The sequence below is a fragment of the Ruditapes philippinarum genome, unplaced genomic scaffold, assembly GCF_026571515.1.
Source record: "Ruditapes philippinarum isolate M1 unplaced genomic scaffold, ASM2657151v2 ctg1038_1_1_1_1, whole genome shotgun sequence".
NCBI classification, from domain to species: Eukaryota; Metazoa; Mollusca; class Bivalvia; order Venerida; family Veneridae; genus Ruditapes; species Ruditapes philippinarum.
Genome location: NW_026853927.1, coordinates 241,206 through 265,222, shown reverse-complemented (window position 1 = coordinate 265,222; position 24,017 = coordinate 241,206). Strand labels below are relative to the sequence as shown.

The 24,017-nt window shown below is 30.3% G+C and overlaps 1 protein-coding gene across 2 annotated transcripts in view; it reads right to left on the bottom strand.

The window, feature by feature from the left end:
* LOC132738410 (protein Wnt-16-like) overlaps positions 1-23,463 on the bottom strand; it is a 47,939-nt gene extending 24,476 nt beyond the window's left edge. The window contains exons 1-2 of one of the 2 annotated variants that reach the window (XM_060725906.1): positions 22,996-23,463; positions 8,373-8,608 (exon numbers count right to left, since the gene is read on the bottom strand). In XM_060725906.1, the coding sequence (XP_060581889.1) occupies positions 8,373-8,608; positions 22,996-23,087 (328 nt within the window). In that variant the 5' untranslated portion in view covers positions 23,088-23,463. Of the gene's footprint in view, positions 1-8,372; positions 8,609-21,879; positions 21,944-22,995 lie in introns of those variants that run through there. The other variant, XM_060725907.1, reaches the window with a different exon arrangement.
* Between the last annotated feature and the right edge of the window lie 554 nt (positions 23,464-24,017).

Sequence of the window (24,017 nt, the reverse complement as noted above, 5' to 3'; positions counted from 1 at the left end):
TTTAACGGAAAATAGAGACATTCTGAAAAAAATCTGGTCAGCAAATAATTCTTTAACAATTTAAATGTTTCTCGAAGTTGACAATTCATGGTTTAGATGAACATCATTTTCTCAGATCATTCATAACACAAGTCTTATTTTAATAATGCTGATGAGTTAAACAAATTGCCATAGTAACCGAATGTTTGTTAAACATACAACAACAAATAATAAATCTGATATGATACTCCATGTTAACATTGAGTACACATATCACTGACAACTGAGTTAAATTCATTTGTTTCAAGCGATATCAAGTTTGATTAAACTGGATGTCTATGTTTCATTTCTTTCATGGGAGGTAACTTAAGATTTTATCAAAGTGTCTCTACAATATTTTTAATTTTGAAAATAGAATGATTTTTACTCTAAAAAGATACATTTATCATCATCGTAATGCTTTTATTCGTTTTGTTTTTTTCTTTTTTATCCTAAAATTTATTGGTCTGAATTATGTTTTATGACAATCTATGAAACTGAACCCCAGCGGGAAGTATCTATCCTTTCTTGTAAGCATCGTAACTACAGAAGCTCATAGGGGACGTCAGTAATAATTACATATTTGCAAGTGTGTATCCAGCCAGTGTAGAAAAAGGCCATAAGTCTTTGCGAAATCTATCATGAAATTAATCAAAACAACTTGGCCGTAAGTTTCTAAATTCTACCATGGCGGTTGCCACTTATTTTTCAATACGTTTAGGTTTGGTTTGTGTTTCAGTTGTTACAAACACTGGAATTGAAGCCTATTTGGAATACCATCGAATCTGCTTCCTGGAACTAACCAGTACTGGTGCCGTATGAGGAAACATAATCGTGACCCAAGAAGAGCTCGAATCCACAATCCCTTCATTGAGAGGCAGAGACGTGAACCAAGAAGCCACCATTCCCCTTGCCAATACACTGAATATTGAGGTTACCTATAGCAACTACAGAAATCAAGAGGCTGTTCCTACCTTTAAGCAGCCATGCTTTTAGAAATGTATCCAGTCGGGCAAAGGTTTTAAAACAAGTCTTTATATGACATAACATTTTATTTCTTGTATCAAAAAACGCCATATCATCTTGATGTCAGAACATTAGAAAAATATTTATTCAATTTTTACAGCATGGTGCCGTTTAAATGAAAAATACTTAGCATATTCACGTAATATCTACGTTTTTCATAATGAAAATACATTAAAGAATAAAACGCTTTCAATGATTGAATTATAGGCGCCGAAGATGAATGTTTACATAATCATCAACGGCATAATTTGTTTCACACCAACTCTTCAAATAGACATTAAAAGTGAAAATTATATCGAATGAAAACTTTTAAAAGTTAATGCATTCCTGGCGTGCCCTTGTAACATCTCCATTTCCCGCAAGGACTAACTTTCGTGAAAACCTTTCTCCGTTAATTCTCAAAACATATTCTGACCAAAATTATTTTTGTGTCCATTGATTCAATGACAATTTGATGAATAATTGAATTGTCAAATTCTTTAAACATAATTTACAGGGTTACATAAGGTGACGAAATTAACTTCTTTCACAATTCAACGATTTTACGGTATTTCATTTTTCCTCTTATTTTATTTATGTGATTTTGAAATGGGAAAAAATACAAATTAAGATTTCTATTTTCTTGATCAATTTTGTGATGGTAGTCAACGACCCAAATCTTACTTCACAAAACAATTTTGACATTAAATAATGAACATGTAATCATGGATTTTACATTTCAAATTAAATATTTTTTATGATTTTGATACATTGCAAGGTATATCAACCCCATTTTTCTTTATCACAAATCTAAAGAATACATTACTAAATGTTTTGTCCCTACAAACGTACGTAATTTATGATCATTTAGATTTATTACTTGTAATTTTGTGTTTCAGTGAATTTAATTTGCAGTGAAATATTTATATTCAATTTTCATCCAAGAAAGTCATACTGGTGTAAAATCATTTAGTTTTAACGAAACGATACATTTGTTAACATTTCGTTGTTCAGTTTGTCATGATTGTCATATATATACAACTTCATTACAATTAACAGAACCATCTTTCCGTGTATTTTCAACATTTCGTCAATCTAAAATTTCCTGTCATTTCGTTCAGCATTGCATTATTTCGAATGCACTCTTGAACAAATTCATTTCGTCAAATTCAATTTCAATTTCAACAGGGTCAAGACCCAGATTTCATAAATAACTTTTTTAATACTTACACCATTTCGATAATTTAGAGTTCAAAGTTATGACATGGAATGACATTTTTACAGTCACAGCGTTTGAATATACAATTTACTATGAATATACATGAATATCGGAACAATTACATAACACAATTAGATATAATATAAAAAGAAATTTCTTTTAACGTTTTTTTCTCTCTAAAATTGCATAAGAACGTTTTTGTTTGAACAAAAAAGCTTCAAATACAACGATATACATACAAATGTATTTCACAGTGTGATCGTAGATAAAACAATATAATATGTAAATGCAATTTGTCGCCAAATAAATTTACCACAGTCTGAAAATCATTATCACCATTAAAGCACGGAACATTTTCATTTGAAATTCATTTAGAAAATAATTAATATGTTTTAATTGCATAATTAATCTTTCGAAAGCAAATCGTAAAGAAATCTTTGCTAAAATAGTTTTCTGAGTTTTGTTTGATACGCAGACGAGACATTTATTTTGGATTGTAATTATACACACATCTTTGCCGATTACAGACAAATCTTAAGTACCATATCAACACAGTAATCAGAATGTATTTTATTTGTATCCGAAAAGCATGACAAAATGTTTCTAATTCTTTGACGACGACAACGACATCCCTTGCCTGGTATTCGTGTATTTCGTCTGCGGCTAATCATGTCACTTGACAAATTTTGAGGTGGCAGACTGTCACCACGTGCCATCCGTCTGTCAATTAAATATGCATTTGAATTGAGATGAAATATGTATTTTGTTCCATTGGGTTATTAATCAACCGTAGACACTTTAAGAAGGTGGCAAAACGGTTCAAACAAGGTAATATCGCCTAGCACGATTAAGACTGTTGAAAACACGGAAGTAATGACGCGACCGTATGTTTTCAACGGAATGTTCGTACTATTATTAAGGTATATAATGCATTGGCTTCCGAAATGTTCTTCAACCTCTCCAGAGAGCTCCCCAGGCTTACTGGTTGAGGGGACGGCACACAGCAGGTCAAGGTCAAATCATCCAAAATGATTGAGATGATAGGTAGATCTGTCGTGGTTAACTCTGAAAGGTGTAGTCATACAGAGGGTCGGTAAAATAGAACACGAACGTCTTGGAAATATTAAAGTACATCTTAACAGCCTAAGAACGAAAGGCAAAAAAGGAAAACAAAAATAATGAAGATGCGTTCTGTTTAAGATTGGAGTCAATTCACGGTACCATAGATTTTACAATCGTATGATCTCAAACGGATGACAAAAACCACGTCTAGTTCTATTATAATTGTTTGAAACATGTTGAATATTATGATATTTTTTATATTTGTACAAGGCGACGCAAAGGATTTTTAATCTCACTGAATACTTATTTTTATCAGTTAACACCACGATGTTAAATATTTTGAATCTCTTTTATCCTGAAGAGCAAAAAATAGGAAAAAAGGATGATCTATAAATTTGGTATTTGCAGCTGATGTCGTGCACCAGCGCGGGTCAAAGTTTTTTGAGTTTGTATCAGTCGAGAAAGGTACAATATAAGATAAAACCAGATTTTACACATGTAAGTCTTGTGGTTAGTACAAAATTAAATATTTAAAGACATATCACGACGCACCTTTTGGTTATATAGGTTTTGAGATTTTTTTTTAGGAAATTAGACCGATGGATTAACATACAATGTCAAAAGTTCAAGACAACCATGTCTTATTCTAAATTGAAAAAAGAGTAAAATATCCGATGATAACTTTGTTTTGATTAAAACTTGTAGCAACTGAAATTTTAATAAAAATAAATTATATGATCGTTGCGGGCCTTTAATATTAAGTAAAAATGACTAATCATATGATGGAACAAGTTTACATATGATTCCAATTAACTCAGAAGTATATCAACAGGTGAAATAGCAACCGAATTCCATTAAAATTGATTTGAATGAACTTTATTTTAATTAAAAAAAATCAAACTAAATTAAAATATTGCAGGTGATTATATATATTTCCTTTACTGTGGTGTTATTATTTATGTCCGAGCAAATTCATATACAAGGATAATTAGTCAAAGCGTATGTTTTTAATGCAATTGATGTGAAGAATATTTTGCATTAAATATGTTGCAAAACAGTCCTTTCTCAATCGTATACAAATGTAATATGTAATATTTAAATATGGTGGCTGATTTAGACCATGTGGTATTTTCGCTACATAATCTGAAGATTTTCATCACTGAAAAAGCAAAAATATGGCATGACTTAAATTAGCCACCATATTTAATGAGTATAAATACGTAGGGAAAGGGCAGTTACAGACATATAGAGTTATTATGTGTGATGTTGGTGAAAATACGAAAGGACGAACACTTAAAAGCGACAAACTGTTCTACATTTTTGGGCAACTTGGCGAAAATATGGAAGGGAAAAACACTAGAAAACTGTTACAATATTTCGTCCGGCTGGATGGAAAATGCGAACGTTTATAATACAAATGTACGCTGGTTTGGTTATTACCCTTTCCTTTTATTACGCCTTTTGTAGGCCACTGGTAAACGACGAAGGCTCTTAATTTTGTTATTAGATTAACACCAATTCATGATGTGTTACACAAGTCCCTCCCGCTTCACCTTACCAAAGTTCTACTGTACAAGCAAGATACTGTTTTTTTTCTTCTTATTTTAGAAGTTTCTCCTCGTAATCAACCACCATAGGTTATGCTTTTTGATATATACTACATGTTTCTATTCAAAGATATACTGTTCTAAGACGTTTGTAACTATTAATTAATTAATTCATGATGACAATGTTCTGTTTGTTAAAGTTCGCTCTCCTTGGTTATTTTATTTATGTAAGCCAACCATCCCTTAAAAAAAAGTATCAAGCAAAAGATATGTTAATTTACATGTACTTTCATGACAAACGGTATACACTTTTATTTGCTCACTCGTCTAATTTAAATTCTAAATATTTGAACTATGTATCGACCCATGCTTATTTTGAAATACTTACGATACCTACGCACTGTTTTATGTTTGAATATTAAATGAAGATTTTTTGTCAATTAATTAATTCGCCGCCATGTTTCGTTTGTTTTGAAAGCTAGATTATTAGTTTCGTATTTGCAAATGAAGTCAGCAAATTTGGGCTTGCTTTAGTTGCGAATGATGTCTGATATCTGAGACTTACACATTATGATAGTTTTACTTTTTTCTTAAAGAACTATTTCAGAACTGGTTTGAAATCAGTGTGATACCAGTTCACTCACAATATCGTTGTCACGTTATTTTAACAGTATTTAAGTATGACAATTTGTTCCCAACTACCAAATATTCTAAGCCACATTGACTGACACTGGTACGACTTATGCGAAAGGTCGTAAATAAGTAAGAAACCATTTAACGTGGACATAACTTTGATTTCCAGCTTTATAAATCATTACAGTTTGAAACACCACCTTTTTGATAGGAACACCTGGTAAATACGACCATGTTTTCCTTTATTTAGAGTTATTTTTGTCCCAAGATTGACGTTTATCCGGAGGTTTGACTGTATAGAATACTTGAGATACGTTTCAACACGTTCGTATTATGCATAAAATCCAATACGATTTAAGTGCACACATCTCACATGCCATTCTTTTCATTTTCTTATAATTACTAGAAATGTAATAAAATCTACATTAGGAAAAGATTTCCAACAAAAATAATCTCGTGGCAAAAATAAAACCGCGGCTTTTAAAGGCTCATTTTCCGACTAATCAGCGGTTGGAGATACTATTTTGACTTTTACTACCCAGGATAAACGTTTAAATTGGATAAACAGATACTTTTCTGTCAGATCCAATAATCTTTTAGTGCATTTTGTCCTGTTTACAATCGTAATCCGGCTAAACCACAAAATACGGTGTCCACAGATTTAGAATATCGCTATTCATACCCGATTTTGTTGAATGGACTTGATCCGTTTTGATTTGGACTAGTCCATTCAACAGCCGACAATAAAAACGTTTGGCATGGGTTCATGTATATACGAAGGAATTGTTTGAATGTTATCATAGAAAACATATGTTATAGTAGTTTTACGATCATTACACATTCGTAACGTTATACTTCTGAAAAAAATCCCGCTCAGTGAGGGATTTGAACTCGACCATGGTCATCGCCTTACACACAAATAAGCACAATTTGTGTGTGTGTTTGGGTTTGTTTACCCTCGCCACCGGAAAGAGACCACACGGGCGAACACAATTCTCTCGGCCAGCAAGTATTTATAGTAAAAGCGATAGTTGTGCATTTTACGTAACTTTCACAAAACACCTTCGGACTTTCGGATAAAGAATGGCTGTTCCAAAGTTAGACTTCTTTCAAACACGCTTCAATTAGCAATAAATGATTTAAAACACAACTAAAATTTTGCCACTATAAAATATAAAAAGAAACGTATCGGTGTGCATAAATGTTCTTTGTATCGTGTAATGTATATCTATACTTTATTAATATATATTCACATATATTAATTATAATTCATATCTAAATGAATGCATGTATTTTCTGTATGACACACATTTTTTTTGTTTTATGTTGCACCAATACAGTAGAGGTCTTTGTTGACATTGCATCCTTACTGGTGGAAGAAGACCTCACGTGACCCTCCGTGCATTATTTCAGGCATTGTTTTCAAGCACGAGCGGGCACCTGATTAGAACCACCAACGTTTCGTAATCTAGCTTGATAGCGACGTATATTATACTAAGTACTTGGTTTTCTGACTTCATTTCAACGTTTATTGTCGTGTTTTATTTTGTACGGTCTTGAAATATGTTATGATACAAAAAACCGTCCATGATGTCAAATATTTTATAACACCTTATAGACGTTATATCAGTCTTATGCCAGCGTCTTGTTTTGTAATATTCTATATTCTCGTTCATCTCAACAAAATAAATAAATTCAGATTGGTATAATTTGTCTAATTGCTATAAACGTCACGTTCTAACTATAGTGTCATTATAAACATGAATTACAAAACTATAATTATAAAATGACATTTATATGGCCCTATTTATATAGGAAAAAAATCCTAACACATAAAGTTTTTAAATAATTTAAGTCTTAAATGTGGAAAAATGTTTTAAGCTAAAAAAAACCTTTTGATGCGTCAGGTCTATGACATTTTTAAACAATGACTCAACAGCTGCAAAACCTTTTTTTATTTATGCATACTCACTGTATTAAAGACCTAAAATATTTAAAATATTTACCCTGTAAAATATTTGTGATTTCCCTAAGATCTTGGACTCTTGTAGTGTTCTTTTTTTTCTCAAAATATAATTTTGATTCATCATGATTGAAATTAAAGGTCATAAAATTTATTTACACTAAATGATCATACTAAATTATCAGTAACCTCATAGATTATATGAATAATAGTTTAACATGCATAAAGAAATCGCTTTCTTCTGCCCACTACGGCTTTATACTTGAAGGTTGGTTATCGTATATTAAATCATCGTAAAAAATTCATCTTTGAAGATTGGCGGTGGTTTCATCACTATGTAAATTGAATCATCATGAAAATGTCTTTTACACTGGTTTATGATATTGAAATTATTATATGTTTATCGAAAAAAGTCTAGTCGAATTTTCTTTACGGTTCAAGAAATCAAATATGATGTTTCGACGGGGTTTTCGTGTTTTCAATAAACAATAATCTTGTCGAAGTATTGCTTTGATTCTTTAAAAAATATAAACGTATCGCAGAAACTACAAAAGAAACTGTGTAATTTTTACATTGTAAGAGTTTTTATATGACAAAATACATGATAAAAGCATTAATAACTTGACAGACTGCCTAAAAGTAAAAAAGGATATAATAAAGTAAAAAAGTAATAGCTCTAACATTTCAGGATGATTTTGACACCTACGTCATAGGTATACTGCCAATGTAAGATTTCTTTCTGCGTAACGAAAAAAGTAAAAAACAAACAAACAACTTTGAACCCTTTCTCCACTGATTTACTATAGGGACTTATCTTGCTTATTGATAATGGGCGGCTAACAATTTTCAGTCTTGGAGGTCTAATATTTGCTTAAGAATGAATTATTTTAAGATTTTCTGAGAACCAATTTCAGTTTAAACTTACCTTTTCTTAGAACATCTCCGAACACAGTGTAGTTTGTATTTGTCGTGCAGTTCCAGCGTTCATTTCTGAACTGAAATTTACATTCCGAGATACCAATCCGGGCACCATCGCTTATACATAACAAAGACTCTGGATTGTTTTTGCACACTTCAATTTGCGGTGACACTAAGCCGGGAACCTCAGCGCAAGTATCGTCCTGTATAATGTTCGTACCCACAGCGGAGATTCCCAGGTACCTAAAAATACGACAAAAATAAGTTGACATTGTTTATGTGAAACAGTATTTCAATATATGTTCTTAATAAAATACTTGCACACATGCTGTAGTAGCAGTAATCCTTATATTGAAATTGCCGTGATAGATGAATTGAAATTTTGAAAAGTAAGCTTTAAACATTCATGATAAGTTAGGTGAATAAACGACCAACACAAAACACTTGTCAACGTTCGTTTCAAGACAGGGAAGCATTATGTATAACATACAAAAGAATATTTTGTTTACTGACAAAATAGGAATATTCTATTGTACCGAGGCGAATCCAAAGTTTTAAAGGTACAACAAGCATTCACAATGTTTTTTTCAAGTTTTGCTTTTATTGCGTCACCCCATACGAATTCGATACTTTGGGATCTGGAAAATGATAATGATTATTAAAATAACCATGACGTCAAAGAAAATGTAATAAATATAAGTGTAAAACTATGACTCTTTAAATTGATACTGGCATTTTTATACAATTAGATATATCGCTTGCCAATATATCTAAATTGACAGTTTAATAAATTGTATGAATTAATTTAATGGTCTATATATTAATTAACAGACGTAAATTAGCAATTAAATGAACCTGCCACTCATTCATTTGATTTATATTATCCTATCCCACAATAGGTTTTTGCTTCACCCCTTCACTTTGTTGAAACAATTGCCTTGCAGACATGCCACACCTGTCACGTAAAGGATATCTATTTGTGGAAACATTTTGAGAAGTTTGATACTTTTTCTTTGATAACCTTTACAATGTCGTTGGGATATGTATGATGTATTCGACGACGAATACCGATTATAATTATTCTAACATTAGCGACATTTGTTATTCAATATTTGAGTATACAGTAAAATCTAGAATAGTTTTGTCTTTTTTTGCAGTCAAACCCAAATGGTCAGTCAAATAGAGTTATTTTTCGGCCAAGCTGTATAAAAAGCAGTACGTTAAAACAGTCATTTTTGACATGCAGCGTTTCACAACTCTATACAGAATTAATTCAAATAATATTTTATACGAATGTGATATGCGTACATCTAAAATAATTTTTATTTCTAAGAAAAGGTACTATAACCTGGAATCTTAAAACCATAAAGGTGTAACTTAATTTAAAGCAGCACGCCTCCAGATTCATGCTAATTTTCATGAAAATTTTGAAAATGTATTTGAATGTGTAATATTGTGAAGTAACCAAAAGGAAGCAATTTACACATTATCAGTGGCACTTACAAACCACGTAAATTACCAAAAAGTGGTCAAAATATGCTTAAATAACCTTTACTGCGTTAATAACGCAGTAGAAATATAGTTGTAAATACTGAAAAATCAGTCATTAATCGCACTTATTCCGTCACATATTAATTGAATCTTGAAACTTTTTACTTTTCCTTACAGTACATTTTCTCAAGTTTGATTTTATTGAAATATTTTGATTCATCTTGAGTCATGCAGCTTTAAAATGAAAAGAGTTGTGAAATTTCACTACGGATTTTTTTTATCTGTCCTAAACAATGAGAATTAATTTCTCACCTAATCTTTCCAGGATTTAAAGACGAAATTTAAATGTTACTGTTGGTAATATAATCTTAGAAAGGACTTGAGTGGAACTATTATTTTCTGCATCTCGTAAAAAAATTGTAAATTCGATTCATGAAGTTATATTATTTATTTGGGCTATCTCTTTCAAAAGATATGCTATATACACAAATTTGGTTACTGCTCTGTTATCAGACCAGTGTGCAATCATCGTAAACCCGTTCGTCATAAATTTGTTTGTATCTCTTAAGTCGTATATATTAGATCTCAACGAATAAATACGTGCTACAAATTCCATTGCGATTTGTAAAATTTCATTAAAATCCACAACAATTTGGCAAGTAAAAAACAAAGTTATAAATTTGGGGAAAAAAATGATCGAGAGAGTACGAAATAATTAGCTCGATCATTGTCGATTTGAAATATTTGCTTAACAGACCATGTGTGACCTTTTCTAAATACATCAGAATAACAATGCATTAAAATGTATCAAAACTACTAGTTATAACTCATGTCAACGACAACATTTCGGGGCGATCCGTCAATTTCAACAATTATGGCATGCAAATTTAATTGTACTTCTCTTTAAATGACGTCCGGTTTATCCTTAAGGAAATGGAGTAGCTGAGCGAGTAAACCGTACTTTCATTAAAAAAAAAAGATAACTTGAAGGAATTGATGAACAATATCATGAATGTACAATTTTAGTTTATGATAGTTACATATTTTGTTAGGCCTTTTATATTTATCAAAATGTAATGAAAACGTAAATCATTAATGACATTCATAAAAATATTTTGTGTTGATTATTCATTGATGACGCGGCAAAACTTTTATTAAACTTATTTAAAGAAGCTTCAATGTCATTTTTAAACTTTGGAATTGACACATAATTTCAAATGAATTTTAATTTTATTACATCATTTCTTAACATTTATACGTTATTAAGAAACTTTCAATTTGAAATGATAAAGAAAAGTAGGTACATTATCTACCTGTCTGTACATTAAAGGCGTAACAATAAACCATTACATGTGTTCATAAGTATTTTCTTTATACATGTATTCAGTTTATGCAGACAAGTATTTTAGCTGAACAGAAAAGAAGTTATTGTGGTTTACTTACAGTTATAATTGAATTTCCATTTTTCTTGATACATTTTAAAATGAAAGAGTTTCTCATGCGGAAAAAAATGAAAATAAACGTGGAAATCTCCTAAAAAGTGGGTAAGTGTATCGAAATGAAACAGAAACGTAAATAATAATAATAATAATAATAATAATAATAATAATAATAATAATAATTATGATAATACAAATCATGATTGAAGTAATAGTGAATGAAATACTTATATGCAATATATGAGCTCAACAAAAATGTTTGATATATTGCATTGTTCTAAAGTATTGAAACTGATAAAGATAAAAAATACGTCATCGAAAATAACCCGAAATGAATTACATCTTCTCGTGTATATCTAGGCTCTGTTCCTTATTTCTAAATTCCTACATAACGAAAATATCTCAAAAGGTTATCAAAGAAAAGCTTGTGGCCATTGTTTACACTGTTTTTCATGTTTACGTTTTAACATTCCGCATTTAGTCGCACTAAGCCGAGCTGAATCGTCGGTGGTTGTCAAATTGCCTCATAAAATGAGAAAGATTATAACATGATATCAGTGTTGCGTCCGTCTATACAAACTAAAGTGGCAAATAAGACAGTTTTAGTGTTGATTGTTCACATGAAATGCTATCATTTTATTATAAGAAATTGATATTAATGGTCGTCTGATTGACGTTTTATAGATTGTGCTGCATTGAACTCGTCTGGCGTTTCCTTCGATCGTGAATTTGCAGTATTGAATATACATATATTAAAATATTCGTTCCAAGATGCTGAGAATGATGTTCTGCAACATGTACCGTCAGGTCTGTTTGATTTATCGTAAAACATATATCAAAAACCTCCAAAAAGATTCATCGAATATTCTTGTGGAATATCGATTAGATAACTAAACGGTTAATGATATTTTACAAAACAAAATGAGTAAAAGCATTAAACAAATATAATAAAGGGAGAGAGAGCGCAGCCTCCGACAGAATCTAGCCACATTGGACCACCAGAGAAGCATTTAGATGTGTAGTGGACAGAAATTTTCGAGACTAAGTCGTCTTTGTTGAATATCAAATGAGGCCCTTAAATACTTACACACTTTCTTAAACCTGAATAAATTACGGAAATGTACTTTCACTCCTATTTATTTGTATAATAAATAAGTACACATGTTTGTTTCAATTCACATGGTATTTGACTAAAGTATCTGTTCATCTTTATATTATAAACATAAACATGTTTTTCGTCTGCTGCTTTAGGTAATTACATTCACCTTTGATTGATTGCATGCCAAGTTTATCAAAATATGGATGTTTACAATAGTAACGTTTGCAATTCAATTTATCATTTAAACCCTTATTATTAATCAGTAGTCGCTGCAGTTTTTGTCTTATATACGTCGCCGGATTTAATTGTTAATTTGTTATATTAACTAAAGCTATAAATTCAAATAACTATTAAAAGTCAATGCATTAATTTTGTTACGTCTTCCATATAATTTGTTGTTGAATGTATTCATGTGGTAGGGAGCAAACACTGAATAATGGATCACATTTTATTACAAACATACACTTAATTATCATAAATACACTTTTTTTGTACTAAAAAGTGTAGTTCATTAAAGCTTAATATATACATATTAATTTGGTACTTTATATTACATATATGTATTAAACATTGTTGCAAATTCAGTATATGCATCATGAAGGTCTGCAAAAGAGGAAATACCTCGAACGTAATGAAGTTATGTTTAAAAGTAAAAGTTGCAGACGCAGTTTGATTGAGTCAGTTCATAGGAGATAATGCCAAATGTAACACCTTTCACACCCCTCCCTGGCACCGGCTCGAATGCATTTGGTTCACTCTAGTTTTATTCAATGTACACTTATTTATTTATAAGAATATGCTCAAAATAGAATGATCTTAAACGATTGCTACATTTACATGTTTAGATATTAATGAAATTACATCGTCTCATTCAGAGATGTTATTTATGTCTCTGTTCCATTGTAGTGGTAACTGGTACATTATATTTTTCTCCGTTTAGACCAAATTAACCAAACATAGTAAGTTCGAACAAAAAATAAATGAAAAGTAGAGTAAAAATGGGAACCCAGCACGGCATATCTAAATATAATGCAGGCTCGGTTTGATTGAGACGGTTTATAAGAGATAATGCAATCCACCTTGCAAACAAATCCCTTGCACCGGATTAGGAACAATTTTACTAAATACTTGAATATGGTAAGGCGCTCTACAAAAGTGAAAGTCGTTGCAAACGAAATTAAAGATCGATTCTATTATTAAAAGATGCCTTACGACCTAGATATATTGTTATATATATGAGCCGTGTCACGACAAAACCAACATAATGTGTTTGCGACCAGCATGGATCCAGGCCAGACTATCAGGCTGGTCTGGATCCATGCTGGTCGCAAACGCACTATGTTGGTTTTGTCGTGACACGGCTCATACAGTAATGACACGTTCTTCATCTTCTACCACATTAACTTGTCGTTTCTTTAGGATAACTAGATATACGAGGTGAACCAGCTTGTAGTGTTTGACCCGGTGATTATTACAGCACGTAAGGTGACCACAAGGTCGATAATAATTTAATGAGAGATGTTTGGTGTATATTTTATACCGTTTCATGAGTATGCATATTATTATGTCCTCGAATGAACGGCAAAAGTCGAGTCCAAGTAGGCCTCATTGCCTCATTGCCTTAAACAGCATTGACTATAACACCATGCATCTCCTGTGTTTACGGATTACTTGAAAAGTTGAAATAAGATATAACTTTGGCCAGTGTACATCAAAATATTTTAGTTATTTTGTAGCCACATATATTAAATTATGTGTGTGATGTGTTGTTATAGATTGCGAGATACATGTGTCTCTTGCATATTTGAACAATCTCAATATTCATTTAAATTTTGACTAATATCTACTGTTTCATGCAAAATAATGAATTAATGTTTAATACAGAAGCTTATTAAATATGGCAACAATCATTCATTCGCAATTCACTAACTTCAAAGAGGAAAAATTACGAAAATTTACAAGCCATCTAATAAGATTTTTTTCTCACATATTTCATCATTTAAAACGTATGCTTTTGTGTTTAATTATACTTTTAACAATGACTTTTCAAGTAATTTGCACATTAAAATTTATTTACGTTTTATTTCATATTTTTTCATGTACATGTACGTGTATATAGTCTTTACATCTTTAAAAAAAATCAGTTTGTCTGAAAATGATGTTCTTCGACATTTTGACATTTAAATGATATACAGTCATAAATAAGACGCAAATGAAACTTGCACGGTGTTTATATACATATGTTGTACACCCTCCTTCAATCGAAACACTTCTTCCTTGTGTTTTTTACAGATGGGTTTGGCATGAAATTGAATTTCAATTGGTACACTTTACATTTATAGAAGGTATGAAATGATTTATAGTAAAAAGGTCCTTGCGAATGTCATATTGCACCATGCTTCAGTCATTCGAGGAGACAGCACTGTACAAAGTGTGCAGTTTTTGGGACATTAACATGTCACAAATCTTCAGGCCTTTAAGCACAACCCATCTTAAGTAATTTCACGAGTTGTCAAACTTTCAAACATACTGTAATACGTCATCTATTTTGACAATTAAATGTACCATAGTATATCAAAGATGCTAGTTCGCTGATTGTTATTATACGCATGCGCGCTCTTTCGTGTCGATGTAAGAGTGTGACTTTGACATTAAAAATTATCTCCTTTAATTTTTTTATTATTATTTTTCCGTAAGTAGTGTTGATTATGGTATCGTCATGACCATTTGAAGGCAAAATGTCAGATATTATATTATAACATAAGATAAGTATATATTCAAAGAGTAATTACGGACGTATGACCACATTTGGGAATGTTTTTAAATTCTAAATGTCCCCATGTATATAATAAATAAATGCCGAATTATACATATGTCGCTGCTAGGGGTGTGGATGGTAGCTTGCATTTATCTCTGCCGTCCAGGAACAAAAAACAATCAAGCTTAGTCTGCAACATTTTTTACGAATTTGTCGACCGTCAAAGTTTCTTTTTTTGATTAAGTTAAGTATAAAATAGTTTTTTATTGATGTTGATGAAACCAGGGACGCATATCCATGTATATACCTCCTTGATAAACCAAATTAATGAACTCATTGGTGTATTTTTTTTAGTTAAATGTACTATATATCAAGTATTTTGTTTTCATAAAGGTTACAAGTACAAACCTGTTTTAAACTATTTAAATAAAACAAAATTTGACAATGATCATTCAATATACTTTATATATATATGATTTAAAAATATGGAGAAAAAATAATTTGATAAAGTTCACATGCCTATATATTTAGTGAAACAATTAATGCTTTGTTCAAATTCATTAATTCATTAATTCATTTGTATTTACATGAACTATCTATCATCATCTATTATATTTAATGTAAATTTGCGCAAGGGCAATGAAGTTTCAGCCTGGAACACTCCAGACAATATACATACACATGCATTTTTCTAGAACACTTTATTTTAATGGTTTTATAAAACACACTTTTGTTAAAGTATGACAGAGATTTAGCAGAATGTAAGACAGTGTTGTATGTATAAATTCTAAAGTAATAAAACCTATGTGTTTTGAGGAGGAGATTACTAAAGAATCGATACCTTCATGAAGAAATCTTAAAAAGTAATGAAATTATTGCGAATTGAAGAGGCACTTTACACTTGTAGAGTGTATTATATCACCTTTTGATATAAGCAGGTACCTCTTACCCTTCTCTATCTAGAATATAACTTCTCAATCACCAAGAGTTATTACCAGTTTCCAAAAACCTATGTTAAATGATATTGTTTTAAGAATTGCATAGGTTAATTCTGTAATAATTGAAAGTGTACAACATGTACGTAGTTGGCTTTACAATCTGGGCTTTGTCTATTTTAAATGTAAATTGTTCAGCATTATTTAAAGATTTTTTTAAGAAAAACGAAGAAAAAAACCCAAAACATATCATAATTATATTTTGACTTGTACTAATGGTACATCATCATTTAAAATATTATAATACATTGATGATGATGATGATGATGATAATAATAATTATTATAAGAATAAACGCAGATGTCATGTAGTTTTCATTAATACTATATATATGATTAATTATTCAACTAGCTCCTCAAGAATAAAAAAGAAAGTCTAAAATGCATGTTAATGTATTTTAATTGCAATTTCTCTAGATGGACGACTTGCACAAATTTATACATTATTGCAATAATTTCAGACTGTATCAAATATTTCGATGGAATAATTTAGTTAGATACGATGCGGGTTTGTGTCACAGACGACATTTGGTTAATGCAATATTTATTTCGTCTTCCATATTTTCAAACACAATTTCAATACATAAAATATATACAGAATTGAGTAGATAGCTTAAAGCTTATATAAAACCCTCTCCTGAACGGGCGACATTTAAAGCTGCCTCTCTATAAAAGCTATAGTTTAAAGTTATAACAATAAACATTATGCTTATATAACCACACACACACACACCTATAGTTCTAAGCCAAGAAAGAGCATAATTGCCACTTCAAAAAATAACTTTAATAAAATTTCTCAGTAGACTATTTACTGGAATCGGAGAGCCATTGTATACTTGTTAGTTTTATCGCTTACTTTTTTATGTTTATGAGCCTAAAAATAACGAACAATATTTACTGCAAAATTTAATTAGTCGCTCCATTCATACAGAATATTAAGGAGAGAAAATGCTTTTGAAATTACTATGCACGAATGCGTTAAATATAATGAGATATAAGAAGTTCCGTGAAGTTCGGCAGAATTTTAACTAAATGTCATGGTCACTAACGTTATTTGATAATTGGTGAATTATCCGAATTACTAGAAAAATAAACCATTCACTATTTTACTATTTCACCTATAATATGCATTTCTAACTTTATTTGTGTAATTTGTTTCTTGTTTAAACCAAGATTTACTTCATGAAGTTTGGAGTAAAGGGTATTCTTGTACAAAACTATATTAGAAAAACATAAATGAAAATGCCAGCTTCTGCTTGGTTGACTCTTACTTTGAAAGACAATGAAAAGGGCAACTTCTTTCATGCCCCCTTGCACCGGTTTTATCAATATCAAAGTGTTAATAGTATAAGTATTTGTGCATGAAAACTGCTATTAAACTTTTACATTTAACTTGTATTCGTTTTGTGTTATCTTATTGGATGGACTTGCCATAATAACAACATACATATCCAATACATCATATAAAAGTTATGGCATGAATACTTTCTTACATATTTTTTTCAAAGAAGTTCGTCTATTTTCAAGTTTCTTGATAATTCCCAGTTAATGAAATTTTAATGGAACATTTGTATGGGAGACAGTTTAGAATTCTTGGCAAAACTATGAAACATGGGTTGATAAAATCTACTATAATTTCGAGTGATGAGTTTTGCATATTGCATGATATGTTCTTTGATATTGTTGAGAGTGTATTTCTATAGAATTTGACAGTAAAAACCATTCTCTCTTATTGAAGGTATGTTATCTATTTGTTTTCAAAACTCACGAAAATATTATGTAGGGAATTATAAAGATAAGACTTTGTTTCTTTTCATGTATAATAAATAACCTATGTGTTTGATATAAATTTCATATAAGGAAACACGGGTAATTTCACAAAGAAGTTAAACAAGTTCAATTTTTAGAACATATGTATATGTTAGTGACAAAATCGAAAAGTATATATATTCCTTTTCGATTTTGTCACTAACATTCCTGCCATGTCAAGCTGTTAAATGTTACGTTGCTTCAAATTATAAAATATGATAAAACTTTTCTGTCTTATAACATGTATTAAGTGAATGATTTTGTCTTCAAGTTAATCACTTTAACAAAATCATAATTATATTATCATATTATTACGTTATATTATTATTATTATTTATTTTTGCTGATACTTTAAAAATGATGAAACATTATTTTAAATCTTCAAATGTCTGTCTAAGTTTTGAAGTAACATAGTTAGTCCCTTTAGCTATACTGGTAAAAGGTAATCGAGGCTTTTAAAGAGAACTAGCACAAGATTTTCACGATGCTTGTAATTGTTTGATATGAACGGGAGACAATAGTTAAAACTATATTATATATAATTTGCAATACAGAACATGGCATAAACTAAGTTTCCATGTAAAACAACTTATTACTTTATTTTTTCAGAGCAACAAAAATTCATTTTCTTATGATATAAAGATAGAAATCTGTGGTCGTTAACTGAAGTTCCTATAGAACTTGAGATTGGTCGATAGTGTTCAACAAAATAAAGGTGGAAATGGTTTTAGAGATTGTTACATCATTTATAGGGATGGTATGTAAGAACAATATACTATAAATCCATAGGTAATTCCATTTTCAAAATAGCTATTCATATGATAATTTGAAGATAATTTGTTTGAAATGGCAACGTAAAATGAAGCTTGTTTTTTTCATATGAAATAAGAATGAATTCAAGTACAAATACTGTCAAAAATTAAATGACTAACTTTAATTTATAAATGCATATTTATTGAAGTTTTTGGGTAACCATTGTTTTTAATAAAAAGCTTCGATTCATATTTGGCTATAGACAAAACTTGTTGACTGAATTGCAGAATATCACATATGATGTCAATCACGTTGGGGATATATTTATTTTCAAATCCTATTATAGTGAAACCTGAGTATCAATTAAAAAAAACGCTTTATACCTTTCTTAAGCTAGTAACTATATCTTAAAGTATGAATCTTGAAAAGGTACTTAGACGGGCAAAAACCACAAATGCATTTTCTAGCTGCCAAAACAACTTATCCTGGTAACCCGAACAGTAGTTATGTCTACAATCTTAGTAACATTAAATTAACAGCAAAATACTAATGGAATGTTTCTAAGCTACATTGCATGTAAATTCACTGTATGTCTATGCATAAATAGATCTATCCCTCTGGATTGCTTAACAAATTCCATTGAATTGCATTAACTACTAATGCAGTAGTAAATAAGTAAGCTCATATTTGTTTATCAGCAAGTAATATATGACTTTTTTAGCCTCTTAATGAATATTTATCTGCATTTAATCACAAAGGCATAATGCATTATAATTTAGTTTTTGCGTTGTGAGTACAGATGATAATATGAAAATGCCTCTAGGTATTGTAAAAGCTGTATACTTTCCGATTACCAACAATCTGTACCAACCTAGAGATTGGTTTGGTAGCTTTAATGACACGTTTGATAGTGATGATATTGATGATACTGGTATTGATAACATCGATGAAACACTAATAAAGGATGGTGTCGTTGATAATAGCAATACTTTTTATATTGTTAATGTGATGAGAAAACAACTAATGCAGATGTGGAGAGCCTTTAAGTAAATTATACAAAAGATACATATGGTAAAACTTAACTTCGCTATATTTGTACTACAGATTTGACCTACTTTGAATACGTTGCTGACCATGATTAAATAGGATGAGGGATAAAGAAATTGAACAGCTATCAGTATGGAACCGTTTCAGACTTTATGGTATGAACGTCTATACATATGACATTGACAGGCTGATAACAGGGCGAAAATAATGGCACTTATGAAGTATTTCAATTTCAAAGGTGAAATAATGGTAATTATAAAGTGTTTCAAATTCAAAGGGTGAAATAAATGGCAATTTTTAAGTATTTTAATTTCAAATGTTGAAATCATGGCAATTAGGAAGTGCTTCAATTTCATAGAGTGAAATAATGGCAATTATGAAGTGCTTCAAATAAATGGCAAGTATGAAGTGCTTCATTCTGTTTCGAATAATATATAATACAATGACAGGAGGCAGTGTAAATGATTTTGGTCACCGTATTAATTATATTCGGGCAAACGCATTTGAAACTTTTGGAAAAAAGACAGTTTTACAGCAGACTTTGTTAGACTGATGAACATTTTTTCATTTGTTTTTATCAATGTCATTATATAATTTAGGTAGAAAAGAGCACATAGGAAGGTATTAGATGTGACAATATTATCATGGTAACTATTTAAAGTACTTTTAATACTGCAGTAGAGTAGAATATTAATACATGTACAATTTATACAACTACACGTGATATTACATTAACATTGAACAAGACAATGAAGAATTTACTGAAGACTAAACTTCCTGGTCTAGGTACCATTTTCTTTATGTATAAAAACGTCGGCAATACAAAATAAAGGAAGATAGCAATGTCCAGACGACTAAGGAAACAAATATTTTATATATGTTTCTACATCACAGTAATGCATAATCGTAAAAAAATATGGCCCTATCATTTCTTGGTAATTTGCTCGTGATTTCTGTCGGCCAAGCCTGTCCAACATTTTTGTGAACAAAACGAGAAAGGGATTGCGTTAAATACGGATATTTTGTTTTCAAGATCACGTGTTGGTTTCAAATTAATCATTCATCATCATTCTTACTAAAACAGTTTTTAAGTATGCAAATTAAGACTTTCTTTTTTTGTTTCTTTCCGAGCTATTTATTTGTCGTTATTCTAATTTGAACTTCACTTGATATTGGTTTTATTTGTGGGGGCCATTAAATTTCTTTCCAACACTCTCGTTTGTGTATCACTTACATGAAGTCAAAGCTTAATGAATAAATAACTGTATTCGTTTTAACTTAAAAGGGAAATTGTATATTTGAATGAAATGTACATAATTGTTTTCCGATTTTATCTCAATAAAAAATAGAAAACAAATATTTTGAATGATGTGAAATAATTGGTTCTGTTGCTGTGGCTTTTTTACCTCTTTCATACGCCACGTACGTTTATTTACAACATGTATTACCCATGCAACCAGTGATTACCAGAGTCAACCTGCAGTCCGTGTCAACTGATCATCGTCTGTTTTAAGATTTACCCTAAAATTATGAATAGTTTTGTCCAGATTGAAAGATGGACAAGTCCATTAAAGATATTCAGGGTGGCATGGTTTAAATCAGCACGCCTACAGATGCATGCTAATGTGTTAGGGAACTTTAGTTTTCTCACATTTTCAAGCATAATATAAAATAATATACTTACTACAAAAATACTTTTAATAGATAATACATCAATACATGTAATATTAGCCTTTTTTAGTTTCACTTAATTTATTGGTATCTTGGTAGAAATATGGCAATAACAATTATAAATACAGTTATATTGTGTATAGCAGGGCGGGAATATTTGAACATTAATAAAACAGTAAATATATATTTAATGTTCCACTCTTCTAGCGACATGCCGCTTTAGAAAAATATCTGTGTAATTAGAAAACGGGTTTATATTTTGTTGTTGTTACTAGAAATAATTTCATAACAATTCCATTATATGTTTTGTAATATCAAATAACAAACTTTTCTACACAAATTGTTCCTAAATTGTATTTCTTACCTATTCCTAATTTTATTATGGTTATGTTTCATATGATGTAAACACGTAAAACTCGTGCAAAATTATTTACGATAAATACTATTGCTTACATTATTGTTCCTCGGTTAATCCATGTGCACGTGAAAATGCAAATAACATTTACTTGACTCATAAATCTAATGCGTAAATATGATAAAAATGTAATGAAAACAATTTAAGGGGCGGGGTGGGATGGAAGAAAAAGATTACGATGTCACCTGATTTGTGGATTTAATTATATCGAAATTCTAGAATTGATGAGATAATTTGAGTAAACAACATACTTATATCAGTCTTTCAAGTTTCTTTTTACGATATGCGTTGTTAATATTTATCAACATTTAAAGTATAACGTTTAAATCAGAATCGCATTTCTTTAATATAATTTGATTTAATATATTTATTCATCATTTAATATATATTTTTAGTACTGCGGTATAAATTAATAGCCAATTTGGGAGCATGTTTCATTATAGACTTCTCAATAAATTACAAGATAAGGTTAATTTGTGATTTCAATTTTAGTTTTAGTTTATTATGATAATAATGACGATAATGATATTTTTTCTCCAAAAGTATGTACATAAAGTAATATACACAGATAAAGGCAATAAGTATTAGATGTAAATAATATCTTTCTCCGTTAAACTATCGTAAATCTAAGATATATTATTAATATCACATAAAAATATGATATTTCTAAAGATGAAACGGCTAGATCATTTAATAAGATTTTTCTAAGTTGTAAAAAAGACAAGAAAAAGAAAAGAAAAGGAAAAACGTGCAGAAAAGAGAAAAATAAAGAAATATAGCACTGAAATCATAGAGTTTGAGTTTAAACGCGGTAAGAGGTAAACAAATGAAAAGATTTAATAAAAAAAATGTTTAATTTATTTCAGGTTATAACACTGCAAATCGTTGAATATACCAATGCGTTATTATTACGACAAAGTCCTTTTATTGCTAACGTAAGCTGTAATTAAAGAACGAAAGAAATCCTGTTTACTTTCCTTTTTTTAAGATCAAAGATACCCTCAAGATTAAAGGTATCTCGTGACTGTACGTGATTATTTTAATTCAATTCACCGAATAAATATCTACATACAAAAACTATTTATGTTCACGGGGGTGTTCAGCTGACTTCCTTAATTATTTCTCTGTTTATACAAACTAAATTTCGAACTTACATCCAATTAGCCTGAACCTCTGAAGATAAAGTTAATCCACATATTATGGCGACTTTAAGCCACAACATTAATCCGCGAAATAGCCCATCCATTCTGAATAAGATACATTCCAATGAAACACTAGAAAACTAACTTTCTAAACTTTAAAAGAAAAATATTCCATGTATCGTTTAACAATCAAAATCATTCAAAGCAAACTTTAACATTTTTTTTTTAAATTCAGTTCTTTTTAAAGTTTGTCATCGATCCGCTATTATTGTAACACATTCGACAACTGATTGGTGCACTGAAACCATCTTTGAACATAAGTCTGTGTTATCAAGCGCCTGGATGTATCCGAGCAGAACATGAGGACTTTTACATCAACTTATCACTTTGCGATACTGATCATCGGTGGCGAAATAGGGAAAATGTTTTATACATAGCCCGACTAGATTTTGTGTCAGAGTTATTGATTGGTTACGAAGTACTAACGAGTTAATTGTAACTCCGGATTCTGAAAAAAATCTTTTATCTGTTAAACTTGATTTTGTCTTGTCAACAGTACTTTTTACTTTGTTAATACTTTAAACATTTATTCACATGCCTTTACCTGGCCTATTTATATATATGAAAATACCTTTTAAACGTTATTAATTCATTTAAGCTAGACTTTTATTAAGAGCGCGATTTTTACAATTTTTATACATTGAATAAAAAAAATCAGATTCACTTTTTTTCTCAATGAGAAAAAAAATGAGACCGGATCTTTTCTTAATCGAATTTACTTTTACCGGTTAATCAAACCGATTAAATACATACTATAACGATGTTTAACGCATGGCGACACCCTGCGGATAAATGAGTTATATTTGAATGAGGATAGTAAATTATATCGTTTAAATTAGGACTGATTTCTATAGCCACGTCTTCTTTTAAGCCAGAAATTGAGCTGACAGTCATGGATTTAAATAGAAAAAAAAATAGTGCATGTTTTCTTATTTATTAAAATATGAAAACTTTTTGAAACTACGTCTGTTTTT